The sequence below is a fragment of the Scomber scombrus genome, chromosome 14 (assembly GCF_963691925.1).
Source record: "Scomber scombrus chromosome 14, fScoSco1.1, whole genome shotgun sequence".
Lineage (NCBI taxonomy): Eukaryota > Metazoa > Chordata > Actinopteri > Scombriformes > Scombridae > Scomber > Scomber scombrus.
The window spans coordinates 17,402,355-17,429,315 of NC_084983.1; the positions used below are offsets into that span (position 1 = coordinate 17,402,355).

At 35.3% G+C, this 26,961-nt stretch overlaps 1 protein-coding gene across 1 annotated transcript; it reads right to left on the bottom strand.

The window, feature by feature from the left end:
• Positions 1–1,669: 1,669 nt before the first annotated feature.
• bckdk (branched chain ketoacid dehydrogenase kinase) lies at positions 1,670–24,271 on the bottom strand. The gene is made up of 11 exons (XM_062433729.1): positions 23,898–24,271; positions 20,562–20,630; positions 20,272–20,382; positions 17,851–17,898; positions 15,793–15,912; positions 14,419–14,517; positions 13,257–13,330; positions 11,574–11,702; positions 8,772–8,861; positions 7,779–7,934; positions 1,670–5,970 (listed from the first exon to the last, which is right to left on the bottom strand). The coding sequence occupies exons 1-11, from the start codon at positions 24,147–24,149 to the stop codon at positions 5,826–5,828; spliced, it is 1,293 nt and encodes a 430-aa protein (XP_062289713.1). The 5' UTR covers positions 24,150–24,271; the 3' UTR covers positions 1,670–5,825.
• Between the last annotated feature and the right edge of the window lie 2,690 nt (positions 24,272–26,961).

The following is a 26,961-nucleotide window of genomic DNA, read 5'->3' on the forward strand; positions in this document are numbered from 1 at the left end:
CACACACACAGAGAGAGAGAGAGAGAGAGAGACACACACACACTCTTCAGGTAAATATACACAGTCTGCAAATATTTACTCTTTTTTTCTCAGATCGCTTCAGGACTGTTGTGACAGCAGTAACTTCAGAAGTTAATTAAAATGTCATTAAAATGTCAATTAAAATGTTTTAGGTCGGTAGCAAACAGCTGATTTCATTGTCAACTCATGACTGTGTTCTCATGTATCAAATGTCAAATAAATAGACGTAGATAATAGATGTCTGTCACAGTTTCCCACAGTTTAAGATGATATTTAATGGATTATTCTTTGATTGTTTGCAGGGATTACACTGCCAGGCTGCTTTAAAGCTTTCAGCTGTGTGGTGTGTCTTTCTTTTTGGAAACACAATGATGGACATAAAAGAGTTTAATCTACCAATACATATATTACATGCTCATATTTAAGTGTCTGTTCATAGCCTGCTGGTGTTGGAACAAAGGTTGAAACACCACCTCACTGTGGCTCAGTCACACACACACGCAACAATCCTCACAGTGACGTTTAGCACCATCTAACGACAAACTGCTGGTCTGTCGAGCTCAATGTGAAAGAGTCCTAAATGATAGAAGCTTTCATTTTTGTTTAATCTTTTTGGACATTTACTGATGTGACTGCAGCACTAACTGGACAAACCTTGTGTACTACTAATACTGTAATGTCACTATTGTTGTTTTCTGTCCTAACTTCCAATGAAGCTTGATGGTGAAATTTAATATAACACACATGAGCACACTGTCTTACCGTATCTACACCTTCTAAAAGTGTCACGTGGATGCTGAAAGTCACAGTGGGAAGTGTAATAAATAAATTGCCAACTGACTGTTGCAGGTGTAAGAAAAAAAGATGTACTTATAGTTAACTTCAGTTGTGGAAGAAGTACTCAGATCCTTTACTTGAGTAAAAGTACCAATACAGCAATGTTAAAATACTCTATTACAAGTAAAAGTCCTGCATGAAAAGTCCTACTTAAGTAAAAGCATATAAGTATTATGAGTGATGTAGTATGCAGTATTACAGTAAAAGTACATAAGTATTATGAGTAATGTAGTATGCAGTATTACAGTAAAAGTACTGCAGTATTATGAGTAATGTAGTATGCAGTATTACAGTAAAAGTACTGCAGTATTATGAGTGATGTAGTATGCAGTATTACAGTAAAAACACTGCAGTATTATGAGTGATGTAGTATGCAGTATTACAGTAAAAGTACTGCAGTATTATGAATGATGTAGTTAAAGTATTGCAGTAAAAGTACTACAGTATTATGAGTGATGTAGTATGCAGTATTACAGTAAAAGTACTGCAGTATTATGAGTGATGTAGTATGCAGTATTACAGTAAAAGTACTGCAGTATTATGAGTAATGTAGTATGCAGTATTACAGTAAAAGTACTGCAGTATTATGAGTGATGTAGTATGCAGTATTACAGTAAAAACACTGCAGTATTATGAGTGATGTAGTATGCAGTATTACAGTAAAAGTACTGCAGTACTATGAGTGATGTAGTTAAAGTATTGCAGTTAAAGTACATAAGTATTATGAGTGACAAACAGCTTATACATTAAAACATATTCCTCCTCCTGTATTTTAATCTTTAGCTTTTTATAAATGACAGGAGCACTGATGGATGTTTTAGCACAGAGGAAGCAGGTGTGTAGTTTAATATTTCATATTTTATGCACTTTAAAACAACCCTAAATGATTAATAATAAATGTATAAAAATACTATCAAAGTTCCAACCAAGTAAAATTTAATGTCTACAGAGTCCTGAACACAACAGAAAACATGTGGGAGAAACAAAACACTCCATGGCAGCACATTGTTGTCGGTCACATGACTGTTTGACCTCATACTGGAAAAATGATGTTCAAATGATTTTTATTTATTTTTTGTTAAATTCTCATTTCTATCTGCAAAAAAAATAATAATTACAAAATCAAAGAACTTAGAAATAGAAGCAAAAACTAATATGATGTATATCCTCTTTTCCTTTCAAAACTAGAATGATGCACTTTATGCACAATATTATCCCCGACATTATTAATATCCCCAAAACACTTTTTCTTTCTTTTTTTTTTACAGTCTGCCTGCACTTTTCTTTTTAGGCCAGCAGAGGGCAGACAATACACATTCAATGCCAGATTTTCTTCTCTTTTTTTTTTTTTTTTTTTTTTTACAATCCACCGTCAAACATTTTGGGAATAAAACTTTTATCTCTAAATTATCTGTTTAATGTGTTTCCAAAAAAAGGGACACAAACCATTTTTACTAGCATCTGGCGGCTATGTGGTGTTTACTTTCCGGTCTTTACATGCATAAGCTACATATATACTACATCTTCAAAGACCTTCAAAAAGCCACAATAAACACATTAATTCATATACACGGCCTCGGTGAGAATACAGATAATAATCGGCCGTCCTCCGTTATTCTGGGATTGTAAATTACACAGGGGGGTTATTTTTTGTTTCATAAAAATGTCAAAAACCCCCCAAAATTAAATCAGATTCACACTCATGTTTTGATATCTTACAATTCAGGTAACTAGTTCACGTATGTTTTCATCATGTCTCACAGGCGAAAATCTCATTTTAAATCAAAATACAGAAGAAGAAAAAAAATCTAAGGAGACATTTTTTTGTGAGTGCAAAGGCAAGTGAACCCTCTTATTCAAGTTGTAAGATATTAAACATGACTATGGAAGCCTATAAGGGACTATATTAAAATCATTTAACTCCAAAAAGCCTTTTCCCACATATGTATGTTTTATTGGAGTGAATTAAATTAAACCTTTTCCATTTTCACCCTTACAATGTGTGAAATGAAAGTTGGATTATTGCATTTTTTATTTTAATTGTTACTCAAATAACCCATACATACATATATGTAGAAAAATGATAATGCAATTGTGGAATTGCAATTTTCAAGATTGCATTATTGTTTTAATTTAGTCCTCTATAGGCTTCCATACATTACAGAACATTACTTTATTTAAGGGTTTATTAAAACTAAGAAAACAGTCCAATTTCCCCCTTTTAGGCTATACAATAAATGTGATTCTAAGGCTTTTATGATAAAGCTTTAGAGGAAAATGTACAACTCAAAGCCTGCGATATTAACTCATAATCAACTGGTCGAGTGTCAGAAGCAAAAAAATGAAAAGCGGTATAATTTGTACGACCTTTTTGATGGTTTACAAAGTTCATAGATTCTTATTTTTGTCAATAATAGCTCAAGTCTCTCGACGCCCTTTCTGCTAAATAAAAAGAAAACAGATAACTGTATAAGCTAACACAATAATAAACGCTCCAGACAGAGATAAAATGAAATAAATGAAGCATCCTTGTTGATCTTTTTGTTTTGACGACTGGTGTCGAACGGGGAATGTTCAACAAAATGTAAGGAGTGCTGATGTTGACCGACTATTGTATGTATGAGGGCGTATTTCTAAAATCGCATGACTTGGCTTTTTTTTTTTTTTTGTAAATCCTGAGATAAAGAGACATTTAATGTGACATCACATGAGGGAAAACTAAAAAAAACAAGTTTGATGTCTAATAATGTGAATTTCATTATTATTTGAGAGCATGGGCTTAAAAAAAACAACGTAAATGGTTAAAGTTGTCGCCCACCTTCTAGTTGGTCGGGACTTTCATGATTTAAATGTCCTATGTTTGTTTGGTGGGAAGCCAGTGAGGGATTTTTTTGCATTAATGACTCCCACTGGTTGGTTGAGGGCAACTCATTCCAAAGTAAAAACCTCAATATGCTTCAAATGAAGTGCTTTGAGGATTGTTTAACAGCCTTTCTGATAGCAAAAGTTTTATAAAAGTCAGAAATACGTCCACCTTTAATTGGGTTGGTGTCTCTTAAGCTCTTTTTTCATCCTCTATACAACTACTTCCATCACTTTTTTGTCTACAGTGCAGTGAAACACCATGAATACCTTCAAGTGGAGACTTCTGGGTATTATCCCCATTTTTAAGATTCACTGAGACAAAAAAAAAGATTCTTGAAAAAGGGGGACGATCAGTAAGGCAGGAAGGTAAGAAAGATCGCCAGCTTTTTGCCCCCATCTATACAACCCAAACAAGTTTAAACACTCTTATCTGTAGATGTCAATCATTTGAAGCATACTGAGGCCTTTACAAGTGAAAAGTCTGTAGTGAATTAAATTAGGAGGAGAAACAAAAAGGAAAATGAATGGATTAAGAGAATAAAAAAACAAACATTAGATGTGCACATTAGTTGTCTCAAGTTAATTACATAATTAAAGTTGTGATCTGGAGATAATGGACCTAAATGATGATGAGTATTGTGCAGAAATCCTGTCATTGACCCTTTCTGAAATGTAACCTTATACAAAAACTTGTTTAAGAAAAAAAAATACAAAACTTGAAATATAACTGACTCACTTTCTGGAAAATAAAATAAAATGAAAATCAGATGAAACAGAAACAAAAGAAGACAATTTTAGACAAATACTTCTCTGGTATAGTATTCCTCTTAAAGTTTGTTACAATAAAGTCAAACAAAAAAAAACGGCTGTGATTGGTACAGTGCTGGAAAATCTATTTCATTGTGCAAAAAACATCCAACATCAAAAATGAATGAGATTGTGACTGACATGGTGCGTAACTACCGAGAAAAAAAAGGCAACAACAAAAAGAAAAATGCAAGAAAAATTTAAAAGTCAGCATGCAGTTGAAGGACTTAGCATCACACAGTAAGGCAACTGAACCCCTCGGTTGGCTTCCCTGCCTGAAAGCTCCTCTAAAATACTGCTGAACAAAACAAAAACAAAGGTGTTCATCAATTATGTGTGTGTGTGTGTGTGTGTGTGTGTGTGTGTGTGTGTGTGTGTGTGTGTGTGTGTGTGTGTGTGTGTGTGTGTGTGTGTGTGTGTGTGTGTGTGTTCTTAAAAAAGACAAAGACAGAAAAATCTGTTAATGAGCATTTGGTGTTTTGGCAGTTTCTTCTGCATAAATCAGCCACTATAAGGGTTGAAGGTTTTTACAACACATGCTGGCAAAAGCACATCAGCTGTAATATATGAGGACATTGAAGTTAAACTTGTGTGCTCTTGTCACCAAACAACAGCTGTTTTCCTTTGTAGATTTTGATTTTTTTTTAAACTAAACAACAAAAAAAACCAGCTGACATCATACTGGAAGGATCTAATGTTTCTATTGATCATGGTGAAGCATGTGAGCGGCTTTGTGAGGAGGTTTTGACAGGGCTGCTGGAGTGTCTCAGAAGTTTAATTTGTAACATTTATCGTTGAAATGTCTGTTCCTGTTTTGAGGCTATGCGACCAGTAACTTCAAAAAATGAACTTCTTTACAACTGAAGCTCTTTTAAATTTTTCTCTCCTCTCCTTCCTTCCTTTCCTCTCTTTCTTTCCTCATCCATATCAATGTCCACTATCATGCACAGTTTGTCCCGATAACCTAAACATTCAAAAAAATTCATACACACCTTTTTAAAACTTCAAGATGACGAGCCACAGGGTACAAAACAACAAAGGAAAACAACTGAAATCATCAACTTGAGAGCTAACATAGCTTATAATCAGTCTAAGGCAAAAAAAAAAGGAAAAATAAGAAGAAAACAAGAAGTAGTGGGTAAATTTAGGAGCTTTCTGACAACATACTGTAGAGGCTATCACTTTGTGCACCGAGGTCCTGAAGTCCCTCTGTACCCCTGTATGGCCTGATTCCTGGGTTGGGATCTACGAGGATGACCTGGTGGGGAGGAAGAGGAGGGGAGGGGGTTTTTTTTTTACACTCTGAAGCTCTCTCCTTTGCCGTCAATGTGGCGCAGACGCAGGTAGACGTCAGTGCCGATGCCCTGCATGGACTGCAAGGACAGAGAGCCACCGAGGTATTCGGCGTAAGCTCGAGACGTTGGCAAGCCGAAGCCGAACCTGCAGAATAAAAAGATACAAGACAGCAGGATGAAGACGACAGTGAGGATGCACAGTTAATGAATTCACAGCTGGTTGGAAAAAATAGGGTTGTAGGAAACAGCTGTAACAGGAAACTTAAATGTAGAGTGTAAAAGAAACATCTTGTCATAGAGCTTTGCAAAGTATTTTTTTATGCTGCTTCAAATGTTTTTCCATCATATTTAAACAACTCATATATTGAACATCAATCAGCAGCTTCTGTGCAAAATAATCTACAAAAAACTGAAAATTGCAGTCATTTTTGTTAAGACATCTCAGGCTGTTCATCTGTTTATAACTACATGGTTTATTATAGTAAAGTTATAATATATATACTATTTAGATGTTATTATGCAGTGGTTTTACTGGTCTGTCATAGAGAATAAGTTGATTTTACTCAACATTCATGTTTTCTTTTGTTCAATGAAAGAATTGATTAAAGTTCTATTCACAAATAAATCACTCAAAATGTCGTTTTTGTATTGTATTAGTTTACATGCATGTCTGCTCATGACAAAAAGAAATGTTTATATTTACGTTTGTATACAGTTCATTCTAGTTAATATCTGTTTATTTTCCCACAATTCCCATAAAAACTTTTCCAACCGTTTACAACCCAGCCGAACCTGCAGAAGTAACTCGTTCAAGAGTTTGGGGACTACAGCTGATCAGGCCCTCTAGTTGTAGAGGGAAGTTGTCTTCCCTCTACAACTAGAAGCAACTGTTCAGCTATTTAATAACAACAATAATAATAATAATAACATTAATATGACGATTAATGAGCAGAACTTTGTCTGATCTGTGTTAATTTCAGTTGACAGATAGTCTTTAGGTAGCTGGCAAATGATGTTACTGCACAGCTAAAGTGCACAAGTTGTTCTTCTTGTGTTTGTTTCTTTTTAGTCAAACAGCTACAGACATGTTGCACTGCTCCAGGCTGAAATAGAGCTAACTCTAAACTGCATGTAATCCAGGGAAGAAATCAGACAAGGCATCTGTGTAACAGCATAACTGTGGCTCTGTGTAAATAAAGCCTGAGGCGTGATGATTGTCGGTTAACCTACATTGTACAGAAGTGAATTACACACCATAAAAAGTGTGTCAGTGAAGCTTTGTTACCACACGTCCAGCCTCCAGAAAGAGTGAGCTCAGGTGTCCTTTGTGCTTTTCAGTCTTGTAGAAATTGATTTGCACAACGCCTGACAGTTTTTTATTATTGACTCATCCTTTATTTTGCATATATATATTTTATTTTACAACAATCATCAGGACCTGAGTACGCTATTTCCTTCTCTTTCATGTCTCTAAATGACTGGAATGACAATAAAAATCCTTGAATAAAATGAACATCAGTGCATTGAAAGAGTAAACCTCTATGGGAATTTAATAATTAGAATTAGCTAAAACATACATATATTAAAGTTGAATTAAGAAAAAGAGTCAAACATACATATAAACCTGTATAACTAAAATCTGCACATATCGGACAACAAATGCACTGATGCCAATATATCTATGATATATATCTACACTGACCAATATATCGGTCAGTGTAGGAGCCAAAATGTATATTTGCTTGTCACAATATTATATAGTTTAATCATTTTTGTCAGTCTTTTTTTTGTTTTTCCTTCAATCAACATTATTAAAACTTCATCTAAACTTCAGCATGGATAAGTGTATATGTGGCACAGATAAAAGCCTATAAAGTCGCTGAGTATCCCTTTATTTTGGAGAGTAGTCGCTACCGTTAGTCTCTAGTAAACAGGGAACAAACGTGCTCTTACCCGTGCATAGGCCCAGACTGGTTTCCGGAGTTGGTAATGTTGTTGAAGAAGTTGCTCATGCGGGGGTCCTGTGCGCTGTCCTCAGCCGTGCTGAAATGGTAATCCATCACTTTGTCTATTATGTTGTGAGGGATGCCGCCACCCCGGTCTGAAATCCTTTAAAAGAAAAGAAGAAAGAAAACGGATTAATCACCGGAGGCGTTGAGCACCACAACATCTGATTACTGTAATTTTCTTCTTCTTTAGCTCAACAAACAGTATCTGACATTTAAGAGTTGGTTTATGGGTCGGTGACAAGATGAGCAATTCAAAAAATATCTTTAAAAATAGTTTTAAAAGCAGCACCAGGTTTTTAAAATGTACATTTAGTATTTTTGTTGGTTTTATATCATTTTTATACCATTTTTTTTAACCAAAAGTAAGACTGAATGCTCCTGAAAATTTCAAATGGTGTAACCACAAAAGAATGATAAATATTAAATAGTTTATCCACCTACAGTGTATTTAAGTGGACTTATACTAATAATGACTTCATTTAAAAAAATTTAATGTTTCCTGATCTCCATGATTCCCCAGATTAAATGTAATATTTAGAACAATTGTATTCCATTACCTTTATTTAATATAAAAAGTTATAATGTAAGATCATGCCAAACTAGTTGATATAGTGTTTTATTGAGAATTTAGTGTTTTTAAGCAAGTTGAATTATTTGGTACAAAGTTTTTATGGTTACACCACTTAGACGTTTTTGCCATAATCTTCTAATATATTCTCTCAAAATGGATTAAAAGCAGAAATTTGATGCTGAGTCCACAAAAAAAGAATGTGTTCAAGTTATTCAAACGTTTATTTTCACATTTTAACCCCTTTAAATTTTACTAAACCGCATGGACACAAAACAAACCTCACTGACCCTTATAGTAATGATTGTATTTTTTATTCCAGTCTGGATTTGAGGCCTGAAAACATCGTTAAAATATTGCTGCACTCACCTGATGACAAAGTCAATGTCGTTATTGGCAATGGTGACGACCACATCGGGCACATTGTATGGTGTATCCAGATGGCTCTCCATGGTGGACCTAAAGAGACAAAAAGATGCATGTTAAGAGGAGTAAATACTTTCCATCCCTGTAACTTCTTCCTGAAATTTGAACTGTTAATGTGTTTTAATTAAAATGTGCTTTGTGTGCTGTGATGCAATGATTGTGTACTGCTTTACAGCATTTCACAGGTTGCCTTTATGGTGTTTACTGCATACAATTAGACTTTTTTGTATGCAAATTACACAAAATACTGGCAGACATGGTTATTAATCAGGGGGAAAATAACTCAAATTTTATTTATATATTTATTTATATTTAAGAGCATTCAACACATATTTTAAAGTTTTCATGGGTATGGGTGAGATGTGTTTGGGCTTGTGCGTGTTATGTGTATGTATTTTATATTTTTATGCTGTAATTGGACCGCTCAAATGGAGTATTATTACTTGCAATGACAATAAAGATAAATCTATGCATCTATAAGTCATAAAAATTAGAAAGGTTTATATTTTTAAAAAAGCCAAACTTTAACCTCTTTTCTCTCTTTTCTTACTGAAAAATAAACATAATGGATGATGTACAGCTTGTTTTTATGATGTTTACTGTATAAACTTTTGACTTTTTTGGTGCAAATTACACAAAATCCTGGAAATAAAATCCAGTTACAAGTTGACTGATTAATCTTTAACTGTTCAGATGTAATAAATCATGAAAATTAGATTGAAAAGATAGAAAAAAACAGCCGAACTTTAACCTCTTTTCTTACTGAATCTGCTGACACAGGCTGTCCTTGTCTGTGCAGGACTGAATCAACGTCAACAACCTCTCAACTAATTAAACTGTACACATCACAAAAGCCGGCAAGTAATAGTCCAATCAATGCCTCTTTTCTAAATCACTCCTCGCCTCTTCTGCTTCTGTCCCTGTAAAACCAGTAACCAGACTGAATGAGAGGAATGTAGACACCATGCAGCCGGCAGCGCCAGCCAAAACACAGTCCTGTGAGCTCTGATGACGAGGCAGGACTCATTCACACATACAGTACACAAAACAGTAAGATATAGAAATATAACAATGTTTATAATGGAGATAATGATTTAATATTGTACGTTTTAGGACAGAAAAACACAAAATAGTCAAATCTTGCTTCCACATATGCTTGTATGGTAATAATACAAATTACCTGGAGTCAAAACCCTCAATTAATATAATTTAATACACCTATAAATCAGCTTAAGCCTCAACAAACCTGTGTTTATAGCTGAGCTGATGGTGTAAACTCTCTCTACGAACAAAATGTACCCAAAACAAGACGTCCTCACTTTTACAGGACCAGCAAAGAACAGCCTTAAATGGGCCGTCCTGACTACTGGAGCTGGACCCCCCCCGTCTCATATGGATACCAACCAAGTTTATTTTAGTTTCACTTTGTTTCCACTTGCTCGTTTACCAATCATTTAATGGCTCGTGGCCATGATCTCGACCCATGCGGACCAGTTGTTCCCACAGCGGGTGTCAAATAACTGCTGGTCGAAGCACCGGAAGAGTTCTCATTTCATTTTTACTCTTTGTTTCACTCTTCTTTTCTTATTTTATTTTAACGATTTAATATTATTAAATCATTAGATATGATGAGATGAGATGCTTATACTCATACTAAACTAAGGTGATGAAGAAATTTACTGTAACTAAGTTCAGGCTCTTATTCTTTCTAGTTTTAAGCCAAGTGTACAGACAGAAATTAAAACTAATTTTTCCAGACTCTTTATAATCTTGGATAAATCCTGAGTCTGTCGTCTTTAACAGTCCTCTATTGTGAGTTTTGTAGTTTTGTCGACGAGTCAGTGAGACGAACAGTGACGCAGCAGCCAATGAATTGAGTTTAAAACATCGATGGCTGGTTAGATGATGGAGCAGCCAGTAGGAGGAGAAGTTCGGAGGAGGCTTTTTTAACGTCTCCTCAGATGTGAATCGTGACAGAGGGGAAAAGAGAGAGTCTTTGCCTTTTTAACAACCACGCTGAGGTTAAAACATTTTCAAAACTTTCTGCTAGCTAATGTTAACTTCCTAACTGTTTTACTTCATCTCCTCAGCTAATGTCGTTGCCATGGTAACTTGGCGTAACAGCTCGAGGACATAAACAAGTCCTGTAAAAATCCTGTAATGTGCGACCCCACTATGATTATTGGGATTTTTAAAAAGACAGACATTAGACAGTTGTGAGATGTTGCTGCTCTCCTCTAACGTACACTTGGCTTTAAGTATAAAGTAGGAGACTGGGGGCAATATATTGATATTATATCGACATCGTGATATGAGTCTAGATATCATCTTAGATTTTGGATATCGTAATATCACGATGTGGCAGAAGTGTTGTCTTTTTGTAAATGTCTGCACCGTGAGACTAATAAAGATAAATTAATAATCTTTTCCTAGTTATAAAAGTTTGCATTACAGTAAAATGATGTAATTTTCTGCCCAGCTCTATTATAGTATTATATTAAAATATTTTGCAAGTTTCATGCCCACGAGAATAGGAAATAAGAAAGTTAACTGAACTTTTTAACAGTCGAGGTTTGTTTTCCTTCCAGCTTTGTTAAAACATTGCTGGTGTAACAATCATGAGTCCTGTGTTATGGATCAGCTGATTGTATCGTCACATCCCAGCTTATGAAAAGAAAAGAAAATCAGACCAATCAGAAACAGTCAAACGGGAGGGTTAGGGTTAGAAACATCTTGTAACATCACCTCATGGCGTTCTTGAGGAGCTCAGGTAGAATGTAATCCAGAGGCAGAGGGATGAAGGGGAAGCGAGCCGCTACGTGACCATTGATCCTCACTCTGGGAGAATTACCGTACTGGTGCTCACACAGACGTCTGGTGGACGAGACAGAAGAACACATGAGGGCAAAGCAGTACACAGGAAATGATCCAAAACTTCATGTTCGAACCTTGCTCGACAGGTTTTGGGCATTTGGTAGAACATCACACCAAACTCATACATCTCAATCTCACAGGTTTCATTGTTAAACTGGGTGGAAACAATTTGACTTTCGAAAAAACCTGCATTGTAGAACCAATACAGTCTTTATATTGAGGCATAGGGCTGGGCAATACATTTATATTATATCGATATAGTGATATTTTATAGATATCATCTTAGATTTTGAATATCGTAATATTGTGAGTCTTTTCCTGCTTTTAAAGGCTGCATTACAGTAAAAATGTAATTTTCTGAGCTTAACAGACTGTTATATTATCTGCCTTTATCCACTTAGTAATTATATCCACATTACTGTAATATATTATATTTATTTAAAAAATCTCATTGCGTTTGTCCGGTATTGACCAAAATAAATCGATACCAAGTAGTTTCGAAACGTCTAACGTCAAACGATACCTGCAAAATTTCTATGTCCAATTATTTTTGAAACCCTTACATACTGTTCAGGGTCAAATTTGACCTTTTTTTTTTTTACATTTGAGAGCTGTAAAAAAACCATATACACATTTTTATTTAGTTGGACCTTTCCCAATGTGACCCAGAGTTTTAAAAAAAGGAAATAAAATACATCTTTACATTTTTATATATGCAAATATCTGCATTCAAACATGTTGTATTCATCATATTCTATAATATGTTCTCCTGGATCATAAAATACTGATTGTAAATGTATTTTTGTCCACAAGATGAATCAGATAGAGGGATTAATTAAACATGTATTAATAACTGATGGAGGAATTAATGAATGTGAATTAGTGTAGAGACTAATTATAAGTTAGTATAGGAACAGTATGGTAAAGGGTTATAGATTTAAACTTATTTAAATGTTCTACATGTTTTCTACAAATAACACTTTAGCTATTAACAGCTAGATGTACTTTAGTAGATGTTGAGATGCTGGAGACCAAAGCGGAGGACATTGCGATCCCTCCGAAGAACAAAGGGTGTATATATTTTTAGCGTGGCTGTAAGTGGTTATATATACATAGTGATTATATATTCTGCATTAATGTGACCTGTGTTTTATAATTGCTGCTTATTATAGTGAATTAAACTGCACACAGATGTTGATTTAATTGTGTTCACGAGCTGTAAACTGCGCACCTCCCTCCTTAAATTAATTATTTCCAAGCTATTTCATAAATTAGGAGTCTAGACACAGAATAAACTTTTTTTTTTCACTTGTCTGACTCTTAAAAAAAAAAAAAAAAAGGTCATTTGATAAGATTACACAAAGCAAACACTGCTCGTATCTTGTTCTCACAGCTCGGAGCGCCGAAGCACATCTGCTACCGAGAGTTTATCAGCTGACCTCTGTCCTCTCTCTGTCAACATGAGCGCTCGTACAGAAGCAGAAAAGTCACTTAAAGGTGATAAACAAACAAATCCAGGTGATTTAAAAAAATTTTTTTTTTAAAAACACTCACCTGGCAAAGTCCACCCACTTCTCAATGATTTTTTTAGGAGACAGACGTCTGCATATGATCCCGACAAAATCAGGCTGAAATGAGAACAACAAGAAAATACTGAAACTGTTCACTCAAATCAAAGAAAAGAAACTATAAGTGTAATTTATTAATATATTCAGTTATAGTCTGGTTCCTCGTAGTTGTTGTTTAATTACTTTATTTTCTTTCTTTTATTGTTTTCTTTTAAATATCCAACCTCTCATTTCTGGATTTACTCACTTTATTTTATAGAGACTTTATTTTATTATTATATTTTATTAATCTTATATAACCTTTTATTTTATTTTGGTATTCTGAATTTTGATATTTTCTGTTGTTTTCCTCACTTCCTGTTTTTATTGAATCATTATTTATTTTTTCTTCTTCTTTTTTGTACTATTTAAAAGCACTTTGTGTTACATTACTATGTATGAAAAGTGCTATAAAAATAAAGTCTGATTGATAATTGATTAAAATACCACTTGAACTGTCCACTGAACAATGATGGCATTTATTGGTTTTATTGGGAATGAGTTTGTTTCTGTTAGTCATGGGTTTAGAAACATTACTTTTTAAATACCGCTGGATTAATATTGGTCTTTTTTTTTTTTTAATATAAATGATCAGAAATCCATGTACATAGCCTCGCTTGAGCATCAAATTTGTCTGAATCAACAGCTGAAAACAGTCTCCAACAAATGTATTATTCACTTTTTTTTCTTTGTCCAGCTACTTTATGAAATTATTCAGCCTTTAAAAGAAAAGTAAAACATATATTTGAGAGCTGATTTCCTTCTTTAGGAACCAACAGGCTTGGTGCATGTACCACAGACAGTTCGGGGAATTTGCTGTAAATAAGGAAAATGTAAAATGCCTGAGCCTTATCCTTTAAAACACTTTGTACTAAAACATTTACAGGGATTTCAGGATACTTGGATAGCTACAAAAGCCAAATAATTATGTTCTACATGACCAACATTATGTTTGAGTTTTCCTCCCAACAAACATTATGAGCCATTAGAGATGTTTGAGTGGAAAATGTGACCTAATAACAACCTTATTATATAACATCCTGCAGGCAAACAACACAGGAAAAAGGTTTTTAAAAAGTCACGTGAATAATAGGAAGAGTGAGACGTACATTGTCTTCGTGGAGGGCGAGGTGGTGCGTTGCCAGCATTCGGATCCCCAGACGAGAGCACAGTGTTGTATCCAGGAAGTTGCGGAGGATCACTTCATCCTGTAACAAGAAGTGAGGGAAAAAAACAGCTGATGAAAACAATCAAACTATAAAACAAAAAGCAGGAACATTCACTGATTTTAAGATCACATAAGCAGAAACAAACCTGTCATTATACGCAGAGAATGAGACAAATTAACTAGATAAGACCTTTAATTTAGACCATTTGTACCTGCAGCCATCGGGCTTTATAATAAAGTCATTAGATCATCACAGGAGCGCTGCAATACTGGACAATGTTTTAACTGTCTCACACAATCAATTTTCTGGAGTTTTTAGGCTGCTTTTTAATTTTTAATTTGCTCTTACCCTCATTTTTTAACTTCAAGGTCTTTGTATATATGTATTGATGTATTTATTTATGTGTGTGAGCAACTGGATGCATCTGAATTTCCCTAAGGGGATACAGTAAGTAAGTAATTCAGTCAACAAGCCCGTCAGCAAGTGAGTAAATAAGGCAGTAAGTAAGTCAGTAAGTAAGTCGTTAAGAAAGTCAGTCAGTAAGTCAGTAAATAAGTCATTAAGAAAGTCAGTCAGTCAGTAAGTAAATAAATCAGTAAGTCAGTCAGTCAATAAGTCAGTCAGTCAGTAAATAAGTCATTAAAAAAGTCAGTCAGTAAGTCATTAAGTAAGTCAGTCAGTCAGTAAATAAGTCATTAAGTAAGTCAGTAAGTCATTAAATAAGTCATTAAGTAAGTCAGTAAGTCATTAAATAAGTCATTAAGTAAGTAAGTAAGTCATTAAATAAGTCAGTAAATAAGTAAGTCAGTAAGTAATTCAGTCATTAAGTAAGTAAGTCAGTAAGTGAGTCAGTAAATCAGTAAGTAAGTCAATAAGTCAGTCAGTAACTATCAGCCATTCTTGTAAAAAAAAGGAGAAAGAACTTGTGTTGCTTTGTTTGTTATCAAATCATTAACACAGCTGTGCCAGTATTTTCCCTGAAGTGTTACTAGATCTTGAGATGAGAAACTGGTGGTAAAGTTTTCCCTGAATATCAATCTCTGATCTGTGTAGGAAATGTTCCTGAACATTTCAGGACAAGGCACATTTATTTGTTTAACACATTTCATCAAGACTAGAATAAAAAAGCAACACATAACAATATAAAAAGACATTTAAATACAATTATAAGTGTTACATTGGAAATAAAATTAAACTAAAATAGAGTAAAATGGATAAAAACAAGAGAATAAAAAGTTCACTGCATGTGTGAAGCTGCAATCATGGCTCCGTAATTTGGTTCTTTAAAGCAGTAACTGGAGGTGCAGCTCTTACCTGAACATGTTTACGACACTCCCTGAAGCCCTGGGCCAACATGGTGACCACGTCTTTGTGGTCGTCGAGCAGCTGCTGCACCAGCTTACAGAAACGAGCCTCCACGTCCTGATCCTTGATCTGTGGATAGAGGGGGGAACATGTTACTTCAACCCTGTTAAATGATGGTTTTATTTACGTTTCAATCCCTGAATCTCATCATGTTGGTAAGAAGTCTCTTTGGTGACTTGCATGTTTTGCCGTTTCTTTTTCTATCACTGTTTAATTTATTAGGATCCCCATTAGCTCTTACAAATGGTAATAGCTATTTGTATAAGAAAAATACATGATGAGGTTAATAAGGAAGAAAAAAAAGGACAAAATAAAGTAAAATACAAATGATGTTTAGTACAAAATATAATAAAAAAATGTAAAATAAAACCCATACGTAGCTCCTCTCCATCTACGCTCTACACCAAAGGAGGAGTTAGATAAATACAACGAATTATATACATTTATGACAACAGATTATTCAATTATTCGACGTGTTTGTAAGACGCATTTTTAGTTAATTCTCCCTTTAATTTCTGTGATCTCTAAAGCTAAATCTCTATCTTAAAAAGGCAATTTCAAGGTTTTTCTTAGCTTTTAATGCACATCTAAAGAAAGTGTTGCCTTTTATTTACAGTATATTAACAGAAGAAACAGCTGCTATAAACAAATGAATGAAGCATTTCTGTATTAGCAGGTGTATGGGAGTTGAAAGAAGGTAGACATCCTCTCATTTTCATCCTCAATACTACAAATTAAACTCTAGAGTCAGAATAAGTAAAAAAGTAAGACGCTTAAAGTAAGTGGGGCACTTCTACAGTGATGTACGGCTGTCACACATACTTTTCTGGGGCTTGAAGATCAATTTTTTTTTACATCTGGCGTGTCTGTTTTCAGCCAGAGGGTAACTTTTAGAGATCGCACTGATACGTAGGACAAGTGAAAACACCAGCATTTATTCAGAGCAAAACATAAAACGTGTCGAGCAGGTCTGTTCAAATCTTGCAGTCGTACTAACGCAGGAACAAAAACACATCTGTCTGTGCCAAGAACTCAAAAATAAAAAGATGCAAAAAGCGACACAAAAAGGCAAAGGCTCAGATTGTTTACCAAACGAAGAGGCCCAGTCACATTTTATCTTGTACATCAACCCTCCAACTAAGACTGAAATAGTTCAAATGTTTGAAAACCAGCATTACGCACTATAATTATATAAGGGTCAATGATGTTTTTTTGGTGTCCATGTGGTTTAGTCAAATTTAAAAGGGGTTAAAATGTGAAAATAAACGTATGAATATCTTGCACACATCTTTGTTTTTGTGGACCCAGCATAATATTTCTGCTTTAAATCCATTTTGAGAGAATATATTAGAGGATTATGGCAAAAAATGTCTAAGTGGTGTAACCATAAAAACTTTGTACCAAATAATTAAACTTGCTTTGGTTATGTTTTGGAGGAGGTAAAGGTAAGGTTAGTAAGGTTGATAGTAAGTCTCCAAGAAATGAATGTGAGTCTATGTAATGTCTGCAAAATATATATATATGTGTGTGTGTTCCTCAGTTAAACTCAGTTAAAGACTATCGCTTTCACTTTTAATCTTGATGTGCACAAGTTGATATCTCCTATCTGCTCCTACCATCGTGAAACAAAGGTAAACCTGGTACTTGTTGTTTTCTTCTTTTGTGTGTGTGTGTGTGTGTGTGTGTGTGTGTGTGTGTGTGTGTGTGTGTGTGTGTGTGTGTGTGTGTGTGTGTGTGTGTGTGTGTGTGTGTGTGTGTGTGTGTCACGTCTTTCATTAGCTACTTTTTGGGACAAATTTCAGGCTAAGGACCATTTAATTGGGGACAAAACTGTCTCACTAATTGGAAAAAAGGCTCATTTTTTAGGTCAGTAGTTAAGTTTTGGGGAGGTAAGGTTAGTAAGGTTGATGGTAAGTCTCAAGAAAATCTATGTAATGTCTCCAAAAGTGACCATATTCCGATATATATATGTATATATGTGTACATGTGTGTGTTTGTGCCACTCACCTGGGGGAAGTCAATGAGCATGTGGTAGGCTCTGATATACAGTTCATGCTGTAAAGAAAGCAGAGGAGAGGTTTTAGTTAGACAGATTCTCTGTGATCGTCCATCCAACCAGAAAGCATCACGCCTGCATCGTCCCCTAAACTGGGCCCCAAAACCCCACAACTACACAACTCCAACAACAACTCCATGTGGCTTAAACTACTGAAACACTTTTGGATGCTTGTTGATGAGTTTTCCTCCACCAACAAACAACAAACTGAATCAGAAAACAGACTTTATTCCTCAGTTAAATATGAGCTGTTAGTTTAATTCATAACCTGAATGTGTGTGAGTTATAATCTCTGTTTTCTTTTTTTTGACAGAGGAGAGAACAGAGAGAGAAAAGTCACCCTGACCTACATTACAACGGGTGTCACACAAAAGGAGTTGTGCTTTATGTAATCGGCACACTGGAGCTCCGTGATGCCAGCGAGGAAGGAATCTAGGTGAAAGTTCATCAGCCAGAAAAAAAGACATGAGGAGGCCACAGATCGGTTATGAAGGAGTTGGAGGGAGAAAAAACCCAAGAGAGAGAGAGAGAGAAGTCCCACATGGAGAGGACACCCTGGAGACAAACAAGAAACTCTCACTGAAAATAGAAAAACCAAGACACAGATCGGCTCTGTGATGTTTAACTGTCTGTAAGAAACACTAGTGAAGCCATGCAGACTGTTTTATTTACTAATATTTTGAGAAAACTGTGCAAGAAAACATTTAAATGGAATTTTGTTTTTGTCAAAAATGGCATTTGAAACACTCGACAGTGAGGTGTCTTTCCAGGAACAGCGACCCTTGTGCCCTTTACATTCCTCAGACTTCACTGTGAACACTTTTCTTTGACATGACCTTCTAGTAAATAAAGGAGTCCCCATGAAAACTACTGAGAACAGCAATTATTTATAAATTATCATGGGCAAAAGAACGTTAAACTGCTATGTATTAAAGCTGCTACTTCTGTTCTGACAAATGCTCTTAAATTACATTCATGAGCCATTTGAGGTTAAATCTGTCCATATGATTGATGTATTTGGATGAGGAACATCAGGTTTTTCAGCATCTTTGGCTCTAAAGTTAACCAGTAGAGGTTAATGGAGGGAAATTGATGCTGTGTCTCAAATCTCATACTTCTGTACTTACAATTAAATATTCTGAGTGCATAAAAAAAGGAAAGGATAAATGCAATCAGTAGAGCTAATGGTCATTTCCGGTAAGTGTGCAACGTTCGTGTTTGATTTAAAGTAACACTAACCTGTTGAAATGTGCTCATTACACAAATAAATACTTGAACTAACCCTTTAAACTCACTATGTTGATCCATGACCTCATTAAAAAAAGAAAAGCTTTGCTGATCTTTAATCTGTCGTGACACATTAACCCAAATACTGAATGTATATATATGTTACATCAGCTGCCAGTCCATATGGTATAATGTATGACACACACACACACACACACAGGCTACAGTACAAAGATAAAATATGTACAGTATCGTCTCTACAGCTGCTTTGAGACTCCATCTGCCGCCCTGCAGAGTTGCTATTCTGTATTTATTTATTTTTAACCTTATTTACTTTTTGGAAGTTATTATCATATATGGAGCATTGTTGCTTCCAAATGTATAGCACCTTTCCAGACCGAAGTCAAACAGTGCTTCACATAATACAATATACACCATTAAAGCAACTAAAATTAATAGAAAATGTATAATCAAAATGTTTGTCCTACTCTAATCTCATCCTGTAGCTTAATAAAGCAACCTGCTTCACTTTAAAGGAACTGTTGGTGAATTAATTAACGATTTATGGGCCCAAACTTGATAAGTGAAACAGTGAAAAAGTGTCACAACATCATTTTTGTATTGCAATATCTGTTTATGGTGTTTAATTGACATTACTGCTACCAGTACAATAAGCTCACGTGTCATTTTTATTAGTGTGTGCCTGTGATGATGCTAACTTTATTACCTCTAGTTGTATTAGGACAGTGAGGAGGACTGCTGTGTGGAAATATTGGGTTTTTAAAAAATAACTTTTCAATGTGATGAAGTATCTTAAATTATCTGGTATTTTATCTGTAACAGGAAATATATAATAAATATAAAATGACTGAGATTACTGTAATAGAGGATTTTATCTCCCGCTCACACTAGGAACAATGGAGGCTGCAGCTGTAACAACTCGCTGTGTGAAAGAGCAACGTTACCACAAAATGTTCCACCTTTCACTCAAAATTCAGCCATGATTCTCCTGAGCATCGTCCTAGTTGTTACTTATTCTTATTTTAGGATGATGTGCAGTGTCAGTGCTCCCTTGCTTCATGTATATTTCTCCACACTGTAGCGAGGAGCGGTGCTGCGAGTGTCTCGAGGTCCGTTACTCTTACCACTTGCAGGATGGTGGGGTTGCAGCCGATAATGAAGGGCAAACTACGGAAGCCCTTAATGCGATGGGCGATCCGCACAGGCAGCTCCTTGTGAAGGTAGTTGGCACTGCTCTGAGATCACACACACACACGCACACGCACACGCACACACACACACACACACACACACACACACACACACACACACACACACAGTAGAGAGGAAAAGCAGATGAGCTGAGCGAGGACACTCACAGCACAAAGAGCCTCTCATTAAAAAGACTGTGTGGTTGAAATATGTAAATATTTACCAGGATGTGATGTCCGTCAGGAGACTTCCCAGCATACAACAGGGTTGCTAAGGTCAGTCGCACTGAGGCCTGTGAGGAAACATACAATCACAATTACAGTCATCAACATTACATTACAAAAGAAAACAGCTGCAAAACTGCTTCCTCAGCAACTCCACACATCCAGAAATAAATGGAGCTGATTATGACTTTCATACCTTACCTGAGAATTTGTGCTTTCATTTAAACCTCTCAAATGTTAAATACTATTGAACACAAGCTGCTGTTACTAAAAATGTACAGTTTACAGGTGATTTAAATATATAATGCACCTTACAGCTGTTGAAAAGCTTTATCTCAGGCCTTGTTTTATTTCACCGCATCTTAACTCTATTTATTCATTGTTTTATTTTCTATTATTTTTTATTTTTCCTAATATATATTTTTTAAATTTCTTTCTTTTCTTTTCTTTTCTTTTAACGAATATTGTTTTGTTTTGTTTTGATGGTAAATGAGGATTCCTCCTCAACGGTCTTTCGAGATACAATAAAGGTTAATAATAAACAATAAAAGATAAACTATCTTATCAAAGATAAGATAATCCTTTATTAGTCCCACGATGGGGATGGGGCAGTATTGCACCAGCACAGTGGACAGTAAAAACAGAAAAGCATCAATAAAAGAAGAAAAATAAATAATAAGTATAAAAGCAATTTAAAAAACAATAGTGGTAAAAAAATATTACATTACATTGAAAAGTGTTCCTAATTTTTTGTCCACTCCATTTACATAGTTAATTTCATTGAAATAAAACTAACTAAAAGTGCTTAATCATTTGTTTGACTAAAAATAAACTGAAATCTGAAACTGAAACTAAAAAACTAATGAAAATTCCAAAAGTACAATAACCCTGATCTATAAAAATATAATTTTTTGTGTGGACTACGTGCTCGGCCAGAGAAAGTCTGCAGTGTTCACGTATTGCAGGAGAGAAGGAACAAGAAGGTGCTTTCAAACAGGAGGCAGTGATTCATTATGCAGCGATTGGATTTCAGGAGCAGTGATTAAGTTACTGATACAGTGAACACCGTCACACCTACAACAAAATGATGTGCAACACGATGCCTTCACATTAACAGAGTTATGCAACAGCTATAGTGTCAGCATGACATTATGAGAGTGAGAATAAACTTTTATAGCGTATACATAAAATATTAAACTAGGATTCAGTTTTCTGTTCTTTTATAGTCCAAAATATTAACCAATGAATCAAGAAAATGGTCTGCAAATTAATCAATAGTGAAGATAATGTTCTCAAAAAGTACTTTCATAGATGTTGCTTTATGCTGTCTTATCTTTTAGCACTCATTGTGTCAATTTCCCTATTTATATCCTTTTCTTTTCCTTTACCTTATTCCCCACTGGTATCATTGTGTGTGTTTCTTTTGCCACTTTAATCTTAAAATATACTGATTATTTACCATATATGTGCTTTTGTAGTGTGCTTTTTTCATTTATGAATGTGCAAACAATGTTTTTAAAAGTGCTACAAAAATACAATTATTGTTATCGTTCATTAATTGCAGCCCTAATTGTCATTGCTTGTCCAATTTACTGTATATAACATTTTATTTATTTATCCTATTTATTCTATTTTTAGTACACTTTCACACTTAGGCTGCTACTTCCCCCCCCCCCCCACTGTACTGCTGTGTCATTTTAAATTACATCTTATCTTATCTACGTCTTAACCAGTAAATTAGGGTCAAGTTGTTATTAATTTTATATGCTACAGCTGTGTTTACTCTGCTATGACACTGTGAAAAGATCTGATACAGAAGTGTGGCTTTAAAAAGAAAAGTCATCCACAAGTTTCACTCTCCCCCCCACCATTTTTAATCACCTTGAGGATCCCGACCCTCAGGTTGAGAAGCACTGCATGAATGCGTGACTTCAAGTCATGAGACACAAACTGCAGCTGACTGCAATCAGAGAGATTTATGCTCTCGCAGATTAGCAGCTAATATTTTTGTAGAAAGAATGTAACATGCTTATTAACTTTCCTGGCACTTTTAGGTCTTATTTACCACTCTGCACTTTTGACTACTGCATTTTTCATTTACACCATAGTTGCAGGAGTTGGTTGACGATTAATTTTGATGTTTTGTGTTGAAATGCAGCTGCAGATTCACTCATTTTACTGTGAATGAAACATTTGTTTTGCTCCAGTTTAAGTGACTGAAATCTGAACATTATGTTCAGAGAGACAGCTGTTTAGCATCTCAGGAAGTGTTGAGACATCCAAGTGGTGGCTATGATTCATACTTATTTGGAAAAGTGTAAATAAAGTGGACAAAAGATAGAGGAAGGTGGTGTTGAAACAAGTGCTGGTACTTTTTTTTTTTAGGTCTACCTTTAAATTTCATAATTGTACATGTTTTATTTACACTAGAGGAGTGTTGAAAGAAGAATATGATATTTTATTACTAGAGTCTAGTAGAAACTGAAAGTGTCCAATAATAAATACTAAAAGTAGGTGATATGTTTGTAGAGAGTGAAAAAGTAGTCAGATAAGATAACAGACTTGACCTCCACAAGCTGAAATATGACACCATTATTGGCCAATTTCCAGACATCTACATTTCCCCTTGACAGCTTTGAATTGTCACATTTATTGTAAAGTGAACGTGGGTGACAATAAACCTTCATAGTGCCAGGTTTTTTTAAACAAAATGTGTGTTAAATTTGACCCAGATTAACAAAACCTCTGCTAGCTAAACATAATGTCCTCATGGCGCTGCATTCAGGTCCCCGCGGAGAACATTTTTATTTTTACGCATGTTGCAGTTTCAGCTAACATTACGGACTTTGCTTAAACATAAATATTTAGTATAAATAATGATAATAATAACACATAGCGAAACCATCCCATCCTAAAACACTGTACTGCCATCAGAAAACAAACCCAAAAGAGTGACAACCTTCCATTTTGTTCATTTTAACAGAAAGACATAAATTAATACATATACCACATATGTATTAACCTATTTGTGGCGGATATTTATACAATTTAGAAGTACAAATCGAGGTTAATCTCTTATTTTAACCACAATCCTAAAGCGTAACTTTACCTTTCTGTACGCCAAAGAGAAGATTGTCATATTTACTGCGGTTTTTTTGGTGTTCATTGAACGCAGCACAAGCCCCCTTTGCTAACGGCTACTGTCAAGCTAGAATTAGCCCGTTGCTAAGGTAGAATTCGCTAGCTCGTTGCTAAGGTAGAATTCTCTAGCTCGTTGCTAAGGTAACGGCACTTTTTAAGGCACATTTATACTACAACAAAAGTCACATTTATACCTTTTCTGCGGAGAGGTCAATTGCAGACTGGTTGTAAAACGACGTGACAGTCTTCGACCTCTCTCTCGCCAACTCTGAAAAGCCTTGCATCGAAGACGTGGAGCGAAATCTCCGGCTCCCGGTGCTGCTGCAGGACATCAGCGGCACTGTTTTGGTGACCGGGGCCAGCAATAGGCTACCGAGCCTCGGCCTTGCCCTGCAGGTAGCCCCGCTCAGCATCTCCACCGCTATACCCGCCAGTCCAGGACTCATGTTTTTGGGAGGTGAGCTGTATATGTGTGTCAAAGAGAGAGGAGTTCCCGTATAAACAGTCGTCTTCTTCTAATCTAATGCTGCTGCTGCTACGAGGCCATTAGGGCCGCGTCGTAATGGTGCACAAAGGCACGGATCTGAATACAGTACAGAGAGGGTACAGAAAGGGCTTTGTACGCATTGGCCAGTGGTGGAGAGAGCAGGGGGCGACGACATGACAGCTGGGCCAATCAGTCAGCCAGAGGCGGAGCGAGATACAGCATCAAGTACCAACCCTAACCCTCCCTCCCTCCCTCCCCACCACTACTACTATGTATCTCAAAGTAAAGAGAAACTATCCCACAATAATGACTTGTATCTCAAAATAAAGAGAAACTATCCCACAATAATGACTTGTATCTCAAAATAAAGAGAAACTATCTTAAAATAATGACTTACTGTCTCAAAATAAAGAGAAACTATCTCAAAATAATGACTTATCTCAAAATAATGACTTACAGTAGTATGTCAAAGTAAAGAGAAACTATCCCAAAATAATGACTTTTATCTCAAAATAAAGAGAAACTATCTCAAAATAATGACTTACTGTCTCAAAATAAAGAGAAACTATCTCAAAATAATGACTTAGTATCTCAAAATATTGACTTAGTATCTCAAAATAATGACTTACTATCTCAAAATAATGACTAGTATCTCAAACTGATAACTTAGTATCTCAAAATGATGAAATGACAATCAGCTGGGCCCATCAGTCAGCCAGAGGCGGAGCAGCATCAAGTACCAGAGACAGTAAGTCATTATTTTGAGATACTTAGTCATTATTTTGAGATAGTTTCTCATTATAATGACTTACATAATTGTTTCAACACATTGGCAGAAATGGGCTTCCATACAAATTACACCACAGCTTTGATTTAGTGCCAGATTCCCCCATCTGATAAGATTTATGCTTCTGTTTTTATTTCAGATGCATGAAACCAATGAACAAATGTGTTATTTATGGGTTGAATTATAGTGACTTGTGCTCAAGGGACGACTGGAGACACATTGTAGTTTGTGTGCAGATATTTGTTTAAAAAACATGTTTGTGTTCCTTCAGGAACACAAACATGTGTTTACTCTCACACACCTAACCGAGGTGGAAAGTAGGCTACATTTACTTAAGCGCTGAGTATTTCCATTTGATGCTAATTTATTCTTCCACTCCACTACATTTCAGAGGGAAATACTGTACTTTCTAGTTCACTACTTTTATTTGACAGCTTTAGTTACTTTCAGAGTCTGCAAACATCTGCAGGGGAAACCCACCCTGAAAAGAACTTCTATTTTAATTTTTGCCAGTAAATTTGATTACTTCAAACATCTGCGCCACTTAAACATTTGCTATTCTTCTTGTAATTAAAAATAAATCTAATTCCAGTTGGCCTTAGCCCCCTAAATGAGTTCAAATGGATCCAGAAGAATCACCAGCAGATGGTGAGAAACCTTTTGACACAATAACAACACAGAGTCCCATCACTCACACAGCAAGTAAAACTCATTAAGTTCATGACTTTAAATGACAGGACATCCATCTGTCCACCTATCTAAATAATAATTTTAAAAAGTAGCTTACTCTCAATATATTAACTGTCCAATATCTCCCAAATGAATGAATTATATTTATATCACAAATATACCAATATATAAATAAACTACATAAACTCTCATGGTAGATACAATGACTTGTGAGCAGCGTTCCGAAATGAAATGTTATTTAATCTTTAACATTCAATACAAAACAGTAACATACACTATATCGCTGGTTAAATTTCAGCCAGGAACCTTTTAATGTAGTAAAACTGAAAGATAAAGATTGATTTAATTACAGTACAATGTACAGTTAAAATAAAATAAAACTACTGATGTAACACAAAAGAATTCAGTCATCTCTTTTTAGTAAATGACAGCACATGAAGACACAGCAGAATAACTGCAGCATATTAGTGAGACACAGAAGAGTCACTTCAGATCAATATAATTACACAGACATCTCTGCTCTGCCTTTTTTTTTTTACTCCTCTTTTTCTCTGTGAGGTGAGTGTTTGCATTCCTTAATGTTATCCGAGCATATGAGCTCCAAAGACTGAACGGACCTTAAAACAGCACACAGGGTTCATTTCCGTACAACTATTCACATTAAATATTCTGTACTGTAAGAAAACAAAGAACAAACTGCATGAAAAAAAAAACATTTCAGTAATACAAAGCAACATGAACAATTTATTTTGGAGTAGTTTCCAAGTTACCTGATGAATATAAACTTGATACTCTTTTCTTTTGGGTTTGTTTTGGTTTCCACAAACTCCAGAGTGAAACATCTGGCTGCTAAATGCTACACCATGCTCACAAGCTCTTTTTAACTTAGTCTAGTTGCTTTTTGGTGTACGGCAGATAGCGTATGAGGGGCTGATCTGAGCTTTTTGCTGCTGCTGCTGGAAATGAGGCAGATGAGAAAGATGAAGATCAAATCAGTAAAGTTCTGTGTTGTAAAACCAAAACAAAGAAGGGAAAGAAGATAAAAGAGGTGAGGAGAAGTGCAGGCGGGTGATAAATCTCTGTGGGTTTCACACTTCTCACATTACACAAAGTTATTTGATACATTGTTAGAATAAAACTAGTGATCAGAGCAGCGTTAACTAGATTGGTCATCTTAAAGAATCTTATTATTCCCTATCAAGCTAATGTGATTCTTTCCACACAAGTAACTGAAATGTTAATGTTGAATAGCTGTGAAATTTTATACTGAAGTAAAAAAGAAACCTGAGCAGAG

What these genes read in the sequence shown, in the direction of transcription:
- bckdk (XM_062433729.1), bottom strand. Translation starts at nt 24,149, where the DNA reads ATGAGTCCTGGACTGGCGGGTATAGCGGTGGAGATGCTGAGCGGGGCT. An exon ending in ACCCCACCATCCTGCAAGTG is followed by an intron (nt 17,899 to 20,271) that starts GTAAGAGTAACG and finishes CTTTCTTTACAG; the next exon opens with CATGAACTGTATATCAGAGC. An exon ending in CAGTCTGGGCCTATGCACGG is followed by an intron (nt 5,971 to 7,778) that starts GTAAGAGCACGT and finishes TTTATTCTGCAG; the next exon opens with GTTCGGCTTCGGCTTGCCAA.